Source organism: Helobdella robusta, assembly GCF_000326865.2.
Source record: "Helobdella robusta unplaced genomic scaffold HELROscaffold_57, whole genome shotgun sequence".
Taxonomy (NCBI): domain Eukaryota; kingdom Metazoa; phylum Annelida; class Clitellata; order Rhynchobdellida; family Glossiphoniidae; genus Helobdella; species Helobdella robusta.
In genome coordinates, this window is record NW_008705311.1 from 62,571 (window position 1) to 79,831 (window position 17,261).

The following is a 17,261-nucleotide window of genomic DNA, read 5'->3' on the forward strand; positions in this document are numbered from 1 at the left end:
ATCATCTTCATCATCATCCAACTTAGTCACATTTAAGGGCAGACCAATGAAACAAACAAACAAATTAATCACTCAGCAGCATTATCTACCAAAATGAAATACATAAATTGATTTACGCCCTTGCATATACAGTTGACACACATTCACACAAACAAACACACACACAGACAAAGATATATACATACACACACACACACACACACACATTTACCCGCACACATTTACACACGCACACATTTTTTTCTCCTTTTTGGAGTTTTCCATCAGACTTACTTATTAAAAAGTTGTTAAATACATTTACATAATACAAAAACATTAGCTCAGACGGCAGATATGCTGCTTCTCGCGCTGTTGTCGCACACTGACCGAGTTCGAACGCATTTTATACCAATACTGGAGACTGTTATACACCTTCTTACGTATATATAAAACATCTTGCGTAGGTTGTACAGTGATTGCACGAACACGCAAATGTGCACGTTGTGGATGTTACGTAAAAAAGGTCAATTAAAAGGTTAAAGGTCAATTACACTCTTCGAAAGTTCAGAGGATACAACAGAGCGCCCAAACATCGTACATGCTAAACGACGCATCCCACACGAAGCATGTGATAGGCGGGATCTTTTTGTCACATTGGAACCCGGTTACTGCGAAACAGCACCAGGCGACCTTAACCATTAGACCATCACGCCAGTGTACTAGCCACTAGCGTCATGTTAAACGTTGACGCTTCTGTAGCTGGCACACCAACTTCATTACAGGTAAGAGAGAGATAAAAAAATTTTTAAGAATTTTTTGACTTTTTCAAAGCCAGGAAAAAAATTGAAAAAGATTTAACTCTGGTTAATTAATTAATTAATACTAATTAATACTAATTAATTAACTAACTCTAGAATTTACTCTAGATAGAGAAAGATGAACCGTTTTTAAGAACGAAATACAGATAATAGAGTGACTAACCAGAAAGAAAACTAAATAAGAATGGTTTGTTGGTCAGAAATTGTACAGAAACCGGGCAAAGTTAAAAATAAAATTAACAATTAAACAAAATAAACAAAATATAATTAATAATTAAACAAAATAATTAGATAAAATTAATAATTAAACAAAATAAATAGATGAAATAAATAAATTCTCACCTATGGACATGTTGTCATAAGTGGGATTTAAAACGTGAAATCACAATGCAATTTTCGACTCTTCATAAAATTTGTCTATGATGTGATATAATATAGATATAATATAATTATATGTAATATAATATAATAATATATAATTTAATATAATTTAAATGTTGAAAAACACTAGAATTTTTAGGAGAAGAGCTATTTTTCACTATATGTGCATATATGCAATATATGCAATATATATGCATATATGTCAACAATTAATTCTTTTTAAAAACCTACAAATAAGTCACACATGTACGTACATATACTAACTATACCTTAAAACCTACAATTACATTTTGACTCTCTCTCTCTCTCTCTCTCTCTCTCTCTCTCTCTCTTCTCTCTCTCTCTCTCTCTCTCTCTCTCTTTCACCATCCTTCTAAATGAAGTTGACACTGTTGTTAAATTTAAACTTGAACCTGATGAAATGATTTTTGTATAATTTGTATATCTAATTTGAGGATAAGGGCTATCACAAATTGGAAATTCCCATTTTATTGTTTTTTTTATATATTATTATCTTTTGTTTTCTCGGTCGGATCACTAAGTTTTTTGATTATAAATAATATAGGCAGTTTGACTTGGACACTTTGTCACTTTTAGTCCACCGTTCGTAATTGTCTTCTTCTTCTTCTTCTTCTTCTTCTTCTTCTTCTTCTTCTTCTTCTTCTTCTTCTTCTTCTTCTTCTTCTTCTTCTTCTTCTTCTTCTTCTTCTTCTTCTTCTTCTTCTTCTTATTGTTGTGTGTGTTTATGTTTGTATGTGTGTGTGTGTTTGTGTGTGTGTGTCTGTGTGTATGTGTGTGTGTATGTTTACGATGGGGACAAGGTTGATCTTGAGGAGTGCAGTAGAGTGTTTTACATTAAGGAGTGAAGATGATTGTTTGATTTGAAAGTATGTGTATCTGAGTGTGTGTTACGTGTTTGTGTGTGTGTGTACGTGTGCGTACGTGTGCGTGCGGTGTGTGTGTGACTTTAATATTATTAAATCATATTAAGACTACAGGTTGTAGTAATAGCAGTATTAGTATTTGACATCATCAAAACGTTCATAATTTATGGTTTGTTTATTAATAAGAGTTCACGAAGCTAACTATAGATATAGAAAATGCATGACATTTTGTTGTTAACGGAGTTTACTGGCAAACTCTTGGCTGGTGTTTAGCATGTATTCATTACTGATGGGAGAGTTTAGTTTAGAAGAGAGTTGAGTTTTAGCGATTTTGCATTGGAATGGCACATAAAATGATGAGCTCACATTAAAACTGATGATGATGATGACGACGATGTTGTTGTTGTTGTTGTTGATGATGATGTTGATGATAAATGCTGATGATGATGACGACGATGACGATGCTGTTGTTGTTGATGATGATGATGATGATGATGATGATGATGCTGTTGATGATGATGCTGATGATGATGATGATTCTGATGATGATGATGATCAACCTTTTGCCAAACGGAGTAAAACTACTCCACTACCCCACCATAACAGAGGAAGAAGATCATTTGGTCACTTTCCCAAAATAATGGGCCCGAAAAACAGGTAAAATTAGTAGTGAACTAGTGGTTGTAGTAATAGCAGTAGTTGTAGTAATAACAGTTGTAGCTGTAGTTTTTGTAGCAGTAGTGGTAGCAGCAGCAACAGTAGTAGTAGTAGTTGTAGTAGTAGTAGTAGTAGTAGTAGTAGTAGTAGTAGTAGTAGTAGTAGCAGTTAGTAGTTGTAATTTTGTAGCTGTAGTGGTAACAGCAGCAGCAGCAGCAGCAGCAGCAGTAGTAGTAGTATTAGTGGTAGTGTAGTAGTGGTAATGTAGTAGTAGCAGTAGTAGTAGTAGTAACAGCAGTAGCAGTAGTAGCAGTTGTAACAGTAGTAGTAATTTTTTTTAAAATCGTCTCAAAATAGTGAAATTAATAACAACTTGATATCTTTAGGTACAAAGCTCACTTGAAGCTTATGATCAGATGATACACTCAGTTATAATAGAATGATTACGAATTAACTTAGAATTAGCGCATTCTATAGAGTTAACTCATAAATATTTTTAATCATTTTTTATATTTGTTTCAATTATATTATATTATATTTATATATGTTTTTATATATGTTTGTTTATTTCCATTAATTTGATTTAAATATAGTTCAAATGAAAAAAATATAATCGAAACGTTAAATTTTGATGGCATAGCCAGGTCCTTTTACGCAGTGACCGGGTTCGAATGCAACAAAGGGCTCCCAGCCTATCACACTCACTGTGTGATGAGTCGTTTATGGTTTAGCATGTACTCATAAACGCTGTCTGTGTGTTGCTAATTTTTCAGAACGTTAAAGAGGGTATAAAAAAACCTTTTTTTCTCAAAATTCTGGTTAGCTTTATCGACTTTCATAAAATTGGCATTCAGCAAACACCTCACATCGTTCTAAACTCATTTTGTTTTCGACCATCGCACACATCGTCTGTAGTTTGAGGTCGTTTTTTAACTCTTTCGATAAAGCATTTTTTGGTTTTTTTCTGTTCAAGTTAATAATTAAGTGAATAATTAAATAAATTGCAGACGGTTAAATTTGACGACATGATGAAGTTGACGAGATTGGTCGGTAGGCGGCATTTGGAACTTGCCAAAGTTTGGTTGGTTATTTTTGTTTTTTCGTTTTCTTTCCATTTGACTTTTTAATTTGGTTTGATTTTCTCGTCTGTTAGTTAGTAAGTTGGATTAAATTAACGGCCGCATGTTACGGAGAAAAGTAGATTAGTGATTAGTTAATTAACCGAGTCTCTAAAAAACTTGTTTTAACATTTAACCTAATTATATTTATAAATAAATAATACTTATATAACTTAACTATTAGTATTAAACTTAATTTTAATAATTTAATTTTTAACTTAACTATCTTAAGTTCTTAACTGTTAAAATCTAATAATAAATAAACTAATTTTAATTTAAAAACCAGCTTACCATATTTTATTTCTTACCTAACTAACTCTTTAGATACTGGTACTGGTTTTGTGTAGAGTGGCAAAAGTTTTTTTTTAATTCATAGTTGAAAATGATAATAAATGTTGGAAATCAATGTTCATCTTTTAATGTATCATGATAAAAATTATTTGATTAAAATATAAATAACTTAGTCTTAATGTCATCGATTAGTATGAATATAATTAATAATAATTTAATAATTTATAATAGTACAAATATAATTAATAATAATATAGGATATGACATTAATAAATTTTTCTTATTTAATTTATTTATATACTTATAATATTTGATAATTATTAAAATTTAAATTATACAAGGGCCCCAACTGGGTTGATCTTCTACACAACAGGAGTTGCCACCTTCCTGTACGTAACTGACTGGAAGGCCATCCTCAAGTATGTCCCTATTTATGGGGACAAGTTCGACATGGTGCCTCCCAAATGAATCATTCGTGTCAGTCATTTCTTTTTGTTATATTAGTATGGTTTTTTTTGTTTTTATATGTGGTTTGATATTATTGTGATTTTAAATGTCATTTAGGCTATTTATGTAATAGTGCACATGAATTCAAATGTTCAAATGCTATAGTTCAATTCCTCTTCTATAATACTACAGGTACATTCATGGTGCCTGACCTAAGCTGTAGTGTAATGTTGTTTGGTTCATTTTCTTATGAAGAAGAATGATCTTCAATACACTTTATATTCATTAGCATCACTTTCAAATGAGAATTTTGCTTCTTAGCTGACTGAGATTTATTTATAACACCTTACATTAGTTTTGTTATACATTTATTATATATTAATTTCTTAAGAATTTGTAAAATTGTTGGCTTCATATTGATTGGTTTGTGAAATATTTTTTTCAGGTGTCCCCAAGAATTAGGAGAATTAATTTTTTATCTAGTTTTAATGAAAATTTTTATTAAAACTTAGATTAAATGAACTTAATAAAATCAGAAAAAATTTTTTTGCTGTTTTGTTGTTTCGTTTTTTTCTAAATATCAATTTACTTTGAATCTTAGAAATTAATTTAATTCACTCAACAAGCTTCTTCATGTTTGTAAGATGAGTGAGTGTGCGCTGTTCTCTGCACTGTCTTCTTTTTTCTCGTGCCTTATCCTTTCAGGACATTGGCGACCATCGACCTCCACAAAACCCGATCTTCAACACTTTGTAGTTGTTGAAATGTGGTGATATTCAACAAGTGACACAAGGACTTCGCGGATGTTGTTCGTTGTTGACCGCGATCTCTTTTCCCTGCAATCTTTCCAGTAGCTGCTAGATTTTCCATTCTTTCCTTCTGCATGATGTGACCAAAAAACTGCCCCCGCGGGATTATCTGTAGTAATTTCCTCTTTTCATAACCGGACCGTTTTAATACATCCTCATTCGAAGTATGAGAGGTTCAACTAATTTTCATAATTTTTCTCAAAAACAACATCCCATCAGCGTTATTTTTTTTTTCCATTTCTTTAGAAATTGTCCAGGCCTCAGAGCCTTTAAGTTAACACAGGAAAAATGTAACATCCTAACAGTTTTAACTTTGTTGATACTCTGATTTTACTGTTGGTAAGGATCTTTTTCATTTAAGAATATACATCCTTCGCCATAGCTATCCTTCTTTTGATATCCAAATCACATTTATAACCTGAGGTAATCACACATAAATAAGTGTAGCCTACACATAAGAGGAATTGTACGTCAAAATGTACCTATTGCCGTACGCGCGTATACACAGGCAAACTTACTCTTTATTTGGCAGTATGTCAGGGTTTCAAATGCAGTAAAAACCGTCCTAACTTTTATCTGTGCGTGCGTGCGTTACGGATTTTTCCATTTGCGTGAGAAAATTTGAAATTTTCACTCGCATGGTGCATTTAAAGTTGAATGTAGAAAATATATATAAGGTTTGCCAGAAGAGTTTCCATTTTTATGTGTCTATATATTGTATTTATATGTAGAGTTTTGTATGAGTTCTACCGAATTGTTGGCATTAAACAATTTAAAGTTTGTCATTTCAATTTTCCTATATCTATAATATATATATATATTATAGATATATATAATATATATATATACATTTATGTATATATATATATATATATATATACATACATGAATGAATATTTGTAGAGGAAATATTGAAATATTCAAAAATGGTGATGAAAAAATCTAAAAACATGTCTTTTGTGTCGTGTTTTTGGGTTGGAAAATTTGAAGAATGCGTGAAGTATCGATGGGCGTTGTAAATTGGAACACGGTTGCACGGTGGAAAGTATAAAGGTCATGCGTAACAAATGCGTGCTTGCATATAACAGAGACTGCTAAAATGCCAATAGGTAGAAAATGACGCACACAAGTTTACTCACACACACACACGCACACACATACACGGACAGATGGTTAGTATTATATACAAATTTGTGTTTGTGTGTGTGTGTGTTAGTGTGTTTCTTGTGTTAGCATATTTTCTCATTATCTCACAACAATACGTCTTGACTCTTAATCACCCACAAAAAATTTTTTGTCTCAGTATGAAATCAATTCCTATTATATATATATTAACAAACGAACTACAAACATATTAACGCCAAACATTCGGTAGAATTTATAGAATATTTTAAAAATTATGGTCTATTACCAACATATATATATATATATATATATATATATATATATATATATATATATATATATATATATATAAGTAGAGAATGCCTGTGTGCATAATGTATGTTTGTATAAATATATATATATATATATATGTCCTGTGTGTGTGTATCGGTGTGTGTGTGTGTGTATCGGTGTGTGTGTATCGGTGTGTGTGTGTGTGTGTGGTGTGTGTAGACGCAACAAGTCAAATATTTATTCTGTCTGCGTCAATGACTTTGCGCTCACGCAAACATTAACTCCATCATACATATTAATACAATTTCGTGTGTATGTGCGCATGTTGTATGAATGATTGTATGTAATGCATGTTTGTATATAATGCATGTTTGTATGTTTCATGTCTTATACAAGTAAATATACGTTTATATCTTTTAGTGTATGTTAGCCATAAAATTTGACAATTTTAATCGTTGAATCGTTGAAAAACCTTCTTAGGAGGATGAATTGAAGATTTAAATTAATACGTTTTTAATAATTAATAAATATTTTTATTAAAATGGTAAAATAACAATAATAAATTTGTTAATTATTTAAAAACATTTTTGTCAAGATGCTGCTGGTAGCAAAAAGCCAATTTTTGGCTTTCAGCAAATGTCAACTCTTACCTTTTGTTACCTTAGTTAATTTTTGAATATGGCTTATAACACTTTTTTTCAGGATTTAAAGTGGAATTAATTTTAATTTTCACTAAATTAAATAATGAAATTCACTAATTAATTAATTTATTTATTTTTAAAAATAATAAATTAAAACGTTTCGTTTCATGTTTTCCCTTTAGATTAGAAGCATTGGATTGCATGCTGTGCTGTGCAATTGGAAATATTTGTTTTTGCCTGTCCAAACCAAACTTAATTTTTAAAGTTCAAATTGAAATAAAAATGAATTAAATAATAATAATTATTTAATAGATAATTAATTTTTTGAAATACTCGAAAAACCTTGTTAAATGAATTTAATGAATGCCATTTATTTATTAATCTAGCTAAAAGAGTTTTGTTTTGCTGATTGAATCTTGAATGGATGACTTTAAAATTTTGGTTGAATCACCCACAGAAGTTTGAAAATTATATTTTTTTTTGATTTATTAAAAATAATCTTTTCAATATAACAATTAAATTTTTTTATTGAAAAATGCTTCATTAGATTAGAGAATCAGAAGCATTTTTTATAAATTTAAATTTTAAATACAAACTTTAATAATGATGTTACCTTTCTCACTTGGTTTAAAAACTATTTAATGTCAACCAACACTAGCATTACTATTCACTTCCAAAATTTCACCTTATTCTTACCTAACCAAACAACTACAGACAGATCCATGCCTTGAAAAATCCACCAACACAGAGCATCAGCAACCAATCAAGAAGCCAGGTGATCTCCCACAAAAGCACCCCCGTCGCGACTCACTTTGTGGCCCCCATGGGGAAAGATTGTCAATCAAAAGCAGCAAGGATATATCTGATTTTTTGAGTGCCATTCGCCAGCCGGCTGAAAAATTTAAGAAGGATTTTTATGCTGAACCGATACCGACAAGGTCCTGGGTCCAACTTCAAAATGATGATGTGGCCGAGGCCATTATTAGTTGTTAGGCCATTTTTATTATTTATTTATCTATGCTTTCGTTTTCAATAGTTTTCTTTGTTTTTTCTTTCATATATTAATATTTATATTTACATTTTTTCTTGTATGTTTGCTCTGCTTTAGAAATTAATTATGTATTAGTTATAAGAATATTCATTCATTCATTCATTCATTCATTCATTCATTCATTCATTCATTCATTCATTCATTCATTCATTCATTCATTCATTCATTCATTCATTCATTCATTCATTCATTCATTCATTCATTCATTCATTCATTCATTCATTCATTCATTCATTCATTCATTCATTCATTCATTCATTCATTCATTCATTCATTCATTCATTCATTCATTCATTCATTCATTCATTCATTCATTCATTCATTCATTCATTCATTCATTCATTCATTATTCATTCATTCATTCATTCATTCATTCATTCATTCATTCATTCATTCATTCATTCATTCATTCATTCATTCATTCATTCATTCATTCATTCATTCATTCATTCATTCATTCATTCATTCATTCATTCATTCATTCATTCATTCATTCATTCATTCATTCATTCATTCATTCATTCATTCATTCATTCATTCATTCATTCATTCATTCATTCATTCATTCATTCATTCATTCATTCATTCATTCATTCATTCATTCATTCATTCATTCATTCATTCATTCATTCATTCATTCATTCATTCATTCATTCATTCATTCATTCATTCATTCATTCATTCATTCATTCATTCATTCATTTAGTCAGTCAGTCTGGCAATCACTATTTCATTCTTTTATTTGCTTATTTATGAATTCATTCATTCATTCATTCATTCATTCATTCATTCATTCAGCCATTCATGGGCAAACTAGTGAATGCATGAATGCTAGTGAATGTATGAATAAAAATTCATTTGGCAGTTAACATAAGAATAAAATTTATAGAGACCAATTTTCACATAACTTTAACATAGGCATGTGTTTTTATGTATGTGAATTGTTCGGTGTGTGTTTGTGTGTGTTGTGCTATATCTGTGTGTGCGTGCGTGCGTGTGTGCGTGTGTGTGTGTTTTGTGTGTGTGTGCCTGCGTGTGTATGTGTCGTGTCGTGTGTGCGTGTGTGTTTTGTGTGTTTGTGTGTGTGTGTGCGTGTGTGTTTTGTGTGTGTGTGTGTTTATAATATAGAAATAAACAAGGGACTAACTTAACTGTTAATTGCTTTAATAGCTGGTTGTAATTGTTGAAATTATTATTATTATTATTTTTGCTATTATTCTTGTTATTGTTATCATAATTATATCTTTAATAATAACGTTATTTATATTAATATTATTATTAATTATTATTATTGTTGTTGTTGTTATAATTATTATTGTTATTTGGTTTCTAGTGCTATCAATGTTTAACTCTTTATTTAGTCCAGTAAATTTTTTGTTGGGTGCAGTGTATGTTGTTGTAAATTAATTTTGGGCAAATCCCACCACCACCAACAACAACAACATCAACACCAATAACAATAACAATAGACACAACAACAACAACAACAACAACATTAACATCAACAAAAACACCAACAATATCGACAACAACATCAACAACAACATCAACAACAACGTCAACAACAACGTCAACAATAACATCAACATTAATAACATCAACAACAACATCAACAATAACAACAACATCAACAACAACATCAACATTATCAACAACAACATCAACACCGACAATCAACCCACTGACAGCTCACCACAGATCCGATCTCTTCCCTCAAACTTGGCACCCCCTTGGCCATTCTCCATCATCATCACCGCCGACGCAATCATCATCACCATCAGCAGCAGCAGCGCAAACACCATCACTATCATCACCAGCGCCACCACAGCCACCGTCGTCTTCATTATCACCATTGGTGGTAGCTTCAAGGGCCGGCAAGAACAAATCATCACATCACCATAAACTTTCAAAACCGAAAACGGTTTGCAATTGTTGTTAATGTAATTATTAATACTATAATTAGAATCATAATAATAGTGATAATTATTATTATTATGATTCTTTTTTTTTCTTTTTCTTCTTCTTCTTCTTCTTTAAAGTTGTTTTAAACGTTTTAACATTCATCTTAGCCTGTCTTAATTCTCTGCTGTTTTGAAAATTGATTAAAGTTTGTTCAAATATTTTCATTTATTTATTTATTTATTCATTCATTCATTTTATATTTATTCGTTTCTTCATTCGTTCGTTCTTGTTCGTTCATTCGTTCGTTCTTGTTCATTCATTAGTTTGTTCTTGTTTATTCATTTGTTCGTTAGTTCACTCTTTCGTTTAGTGTATTTGTTTTATTTACTAGCTTATTTGTTCTTCTATTTTTTATTTATTCATTCATTTATTCGTTCATTCATTCATTCATTCATTTATTCATTCATTTATTCGTTCATTCATTCATCCATTCATTCATCCATTCATCCATTCATTCATTCATTCATCCATTCATTCATCCATTCATTCATTCATCCATCCATTCATTCATCCATTCATTCATTCATTCATTCATTCATTCATTCTTTTAATTAATACATACAGTCTGTCAATAATGACAGATTGGCTTAATAGCAATTATGAAAGGAACGCTGTGACATCAAAAGCAGATGACGACGATGATGACGATGGTGATGACTGTGATGATGATGATGATGATGATGGTGGGGATGGTAATGATGATGACGGTGATGGTGGGGATGATGATGATGACTGGGATGGTGGGGATGATGATGATGATGACGGTGATGGTGGGGATGATGATGATGATGACTGGGATGGTGGTGATAATGATGGTGATTCCAATGGTGATGATAAGGGTCATAGTGATGATGATGATGGCTGTGATAGTGGTGATGATGATGATTGCAATGAGGACCGTTGTGATGATCTTCATAAAGATGTTGTTTATTAAGATGATGATGATGATGATTGTGTTGGTACGGACGGTGTTGATGATGATTAGGACGGTTGTGATGACGATGATGTTGGTGATGATTTAATCGTAAATGTATGCACAAGGTTATATATATACAATATTGTTATTATTGTGGTTTTGCTGTTGTTTTTGATGTTGATGTTGTTGTTGTCGCTTGAAATTTCGTAATGTATTAAAACATGGATGCACTCGATGTAAACAACTGTGTGTGTGTGTGTGTATACTGGCGCACGCACGCACACGCACACACACAAGCAAACGAGCACACATACAAACAAACAAACACAAATCACGCACACACACACACACACGTAAACTCGCAAACACTTGTTAAATAATCACATTCCAGAATCACTCAGAACGGCATGACAAAGCCAAAAAACCTGCCACTAATAAATCCGACCACAACCTGCCGACACCACAAGCGACTACAACTACCACAACTACTGTTGCCACTACTACTACTACCAACACTACTTCTGCTGTTGCCAATACTGCAGCTGCTGCTGCTACTACCACAACAACTACCACTACCACAACAACTGCTAGCAACAACATTACTAACAATCACAATCATCATCATCATGATGACGTCAGGGAGGGTGGGGCTGATAATAGTTTCGTAAAGTTTTTCATCCCAAACGAACCGAACGACGATCATCATCATCATATGACTTCCTACGTCATAATGCTGATGGTGACGTCATCAATACTGGCGCAATTACTGCTGATAACTTGAGGTTTGGTCATTTTGTTATTATTATTATTGTTGTTTGTGTTGTTGTAGTTTTATTATTATTATTACTGTTATTATATTGTTATTAATTTATTTTTGTTGTTGTTGATTTGATTCTTAGCAACAACTAATTTTACTACAGATTTTACTATATTTACCGTTGTTACTATCGTCTATAATACTTACTCTGCTGCTGCTGCTACTACTACTGCTGTTACTACAACTGCTGCTACTACAACTGCTGCTACTACTACTGCTGTTACTACAACTGCTGCTACTACAACTGCTGCTACTACTACTGCTGCTGCTGTTGAAGCAACCACCGCTACTACAAAAGTTATGACCGGCGCTTTCTGCTTCTTCTAACTATTCCATGTTATGGTCAACTAAGTTTTTCATCGTCACTGTTCTCTACGGACTGATACTACTACTGATACTGCTACTTCAACTGTGGCTACTACTATTGCTGCTGCTGCTGCTACTACTGCTGCTATTACTGCTGTGCTACTACTAATACGATTACTGCTACTAGTACTACTACTACTACTACTACTACTACTACTACTACTACTACTACTACTACTACTGCTACTACTACTGCTGCTACTACTACTACTACTACTACTGATGCTACTACTATTGCTGCTACTACTACTACTACTACTGCTACTACTACTACTTTGCCGCTACTACTACTACTACTTTGCTGTTACTACTACTACTCTGCTACTACTACTACTGCTGCTACAATTACTACTTTGCTGTTACTACAACGACAACTACTGCTTCGATTACTATTTTACATCTGGCTCTTAAAATAATTTTTGTGATTAGCAGCAAGCAATATGGACCTGATAGTTTAACGCATCTAGATGTTAATCAACAAGAGCAACAACTTCAACAACAACAACAACAACAACATCAACAACAACAACAACAGCAGCAACAACAACAGCAACAACAACATCAACAACAACAAAAACAGCAGCAGCAACAACAACAACAACAACAACATCAACAACAACAACAGCAGCAGCAGCAACAACAACAACAGCAGCAACAACAACAACATCAACAACCACCATCATCGTCATCATTGATATCATCACCGTCTTCATCTTCGCCATTATCATCTACCGTGCGGTATAATGTCAAGTCGGGTTAGTCGTGATGATGACGATGAAGACGATGATGATGATGTAGATTGTCATATTGTTTATGCTGATGTTGTTGATGATGCTGAAGAAGAAGAAAAATACGATGATAATGATAATAATGATGATGAAGAAGATGATGATGATGTTTACACGATTATGATGATAATTACACGATGATGATGATGACGATGATGATGAATGTTGATGGTGAACTAGATGGCTATGTTGTTAAATGTGCGAACTGTAAAAATTAATGAGTGATTGAATGGAAGGATTAGTGGCTGATTTAATGAAGGAAAGGAAGTATGAGTGGAAAATGAATGGATGAATGAATGAATGAATGAATAAATAAATGAGTGAATAAATGATTGATTGATTGATTAATTGAATGATTGATTGATTGATTGAATAAACAGATAAACGAATAAATGAAAAAACAATGAAATCAAATTTAGACCAGAGCATAAAAAGTGCCTTGAAGAGTTCTACCACCATTTCGGCATCTACCCAGCCTGCCAGCGTGAGTTCGTTGAGGAGGTCGAGTGGCGATTATGGGGGCGACCACGGAAGTGGTGGTAGCGGCGATCGCGGCGGCAAGAGTGGCTCTTCTGCGAAAGTGGCCTTCATTTTAGGTTGATGTAGCTACATTATCATTTAACTTAACAATTAAACCATTAAAACCATTTATTAAGTAAACCAGAAGCCCGTATACGGAGCTTGTAAGGTGGCTAAAACATCAACAAAATTAAAAATTGTTCAGGCGAGAATGAAATCTAATTAACGAATTTAAAAATAATAAATGTCAAATATTAACATACTGAGAAATATGGAAACAACTAGATCGTTGCTAAGAAAGATTCAACAATATTAATAAGAAACATTCAATAATAACAAAGTTATTATTGAATTTTATTTTAAGAATTTTAAATTTTAAGAAGGAAGAAGAAAAAGTATGTAAGACGAAAGATTAAAGAGACATGGAAAAATCGAAGATTTATTTGGTTTGCAGTAGCAATAGTTACTAAACTACGATCTACTGCATCGTTACTGCTTGTAATCTGCCTAATTAGCATTAATTAATTAATTAATTAATTAATTAACATAATTTATCACCTGATTAATCGACTCTATCTACAAGCGAGAAGTTATTAAATAAGTATGAACATTATATAATTAATAATAATGATAATAATACATGTAATGGATAAGTATTAAATGGATGTTAAGAATTCACTCACTCATTCACTCACTCATTCTTTTACTCACTCACTCATTCACTCACTCATTTTTTTACTCACTCACTCACTCACACACTAACTCACACACACTCACTCACTCATTTATTCACTCATTTATTAACTCATTTATTCACTCACAACTTACTCACTCACTCACTCACTCACTCACTCACTCACTCACTCGCTCACTCGTTCATCAAGGTGCCGATGACATAGAGATGACGGAGCCGGCATCATCATCATTGCCTCCGCCACAAACTTCCAACAATCGCTCGTCTCATAAACTGGTTAAACCGTCGAGGTTTTGTGTCTATCATTCATTTCGTTTTTTTATTAGTATTTTTTTATTCATTTATTTATTTATTTATTATTATTATTATTTGTTTTTGGTTTATTGGTTAAAATGGTTGTGACAGTACGGTGTAGTGTGTATAATGACCTCTGAACTTTGGAAGAGTGTAATTGTCCTTTTGACCTTTTTAATGACGGCAATAGCGACGAGATGGCGCGATGATTAAAAGCGTCTGCTTGGTTGTCCTGCGCTGCTCTGTCTGACCGGGTTCAAATTCAATTCAAGCAGGTTCTCGCGTATTAGCGTATTATATGCAGTATGTGTGTGTGTGTGTGTGTATGTGTGTGTTTGTTTGTGTTTATATGTGTGTGTGTGTGTATGTGTGTGTGTGTGTCGTTATAATGACTATTAATTACCATTAATACACTTCTGTCATTAACGTAAAGAAGCACTCATTAAAATTCATGAACCCTCTTAAGGGGCGCGCGAATTAACATAATAAATACCTACAAAACTAACCGAAACATTTTATAAATTAACATAAACGCTACACACACAAACAACCCACACACACAAACACAAACAACACGCAAGCACACATACACAAACACAAACAACACACAAACACACACATACTCAAACAACACACACACAAACACACACACACACACAAATATCACCGGAAATACTACCAATCTTCTTTTGAAAGGTATGGTAGCAGATACAAATCTGGCAGTCGTGTGTTCGGCAGTGATGTCTACCTGGAGGGCCAGAAACATTTTAGGAGCTACTCTACCCCGGCCGAAGGGGCTGATGATCTGACTGAGGAAAACATCAGACATCTCAATGTTATGGCCAGTTAGTTGGTTCATTGATTGATGAGTTGGTTGGCTGGCTGGCTGGCTGGCTGGTTGACTGATTGGTTGGTAGGCTAGCTGATTGGTTGGTGGTTGGCTGGCTGGCTGGCTGGCTAGTTGGCTGATTGGTTGGTTGGCTGGCTGATTGGTTGGTTGGTTGGCTGATTGGTTGGTTGGCTGGTTGATTGGTTGGCTGGCTGGCTGGCTAGTTGACTGATTGGTTGGTTGGCTGGCTGATTGGTTGGTTGGTTGGCTGGCTGGCTAGTTGGCTGATTGGTTACATTAGGTGTATTGGTTGGTTGGTTGGTTGATTGGCTGGTTGGCTGGCTGGTCTTAGGTGATTGGCTGGTTAGTTATTTGATTGATTGAAGGAAGATATGAGCTAAAAAATGAACGACTTGTCAGATTGGTAGACTTGTTGTTGGGAAAAAAACGATCGAATGAAAGAACGAATTAATAAGTAAATGAATGAATATTGAAAAACCCCTCATGGATCATAAATAGGTGAATGACTTGAATGAATGAATGAACGAACGAACGAACGAATGAACGAACTAACAAACGAACGAATGAGTGAATGAATGATGATACACAGAGATGACGTCACGACTACACTGACGTCATCCTATACGTCATTATTGTTTCGCGTCATCTTGTCGCCAGGTCACAGGTTCTGCAACCAGAAGGGCCTGAGGCATCGGAAGATCGATAAGAAGTCTTTCACAGCATCGTCGTCGTCGTCAGCCTCAAGTAACTTTACTGCTACTGCTATCATCATCGTCATCATCATCATTATCATCATCATATTCTTCATCATCATCATCATCACAATTATCATTGTCGTCGTTACTACTACTACTGCTGCTGCTGCTACTACTACTACTACTACTACTACTCATCTTCATCATCGTCGTCATCATCATCATCGTCATCATTACCACCATCAGCATCATCGTCGTCATCATCACCGTCTTAACTAGGCACCAAAGACGCAGGTAGCAGTAGAAAGATGGACAAGAGATTGCTGGACGTGGTCATCAAGGAGCATGATTGTGATCATCAGCAGCAGCAGCAGCATCATCATCGTCGTTATGTTCCTCATCAGCAAGATGATTATGGTTTCGAGGCCATTCCCGAGGAGGATTCTGTTGTCCATCACGAGGTGATGATGATGATGACGGCGATGATGAGGAGGGTCGGGATGAGGGTGGTGATGGTGATGATTACGATGGCGACGACGATGACGACGACGATGATGATGTTAATCAAAATAACAATAAAAACAAGAACAACAGCAATAATAATTACCCCCAAGATGTTCGTTGAACTGGACGAGTTGCACCAGGGGGATAACGACGAGTGGGAGTGGAGGGAGAGGGCGAGGTGGATCAAGTACGAGGAGGATGTGGAGGAGGATGCCAAGAAGTGGGGTAAGCCCCACGTCAGCTCCATGTCCTTCCACAGCCTCGTCGAACTGAGAAAGTGCATTGAATTAGGTTGGCTGGTTGGTTGGGGAGTGAATGAATGAATGAGTGATTGAGTGAGTGAGTGAGTGAGTGAATAAAAGAGAGTGCTGCTAAGAATGAA

The 17,261-nt window shown here is 33.8% G+C and overlaps 1 protein-coding gene across 1 annotated transcript; it reads left to right on the plus strand.

Moving 5' to 3' along the window:
* Positions 1 to 6,310: 6,310 nt before the first annotated feature.
* Positions 6,311 to 10,376, plus strand: HELRODRAFT_179800 (hypothetical protein; the record flags this gene model as incomplete). The annotated part of the gene is made up of 4 exons (XM_009028614.1): positions 6,311 to 6,358; positions 6,554 to 6,556; positions 8,138 to 8,361; positions 9,944 to 10,376. The coding sequence occupies 4 exons, from the start codon at positions 6,311 to 6,313 to the stop codon at positions 10,374 to 10,376; spliced, it is 708 nt and encodes a 235-aa protein (XP_009026862.1).
* Positions 10,377 to 17,261: the final 6,885 nt, after the last annotated feature.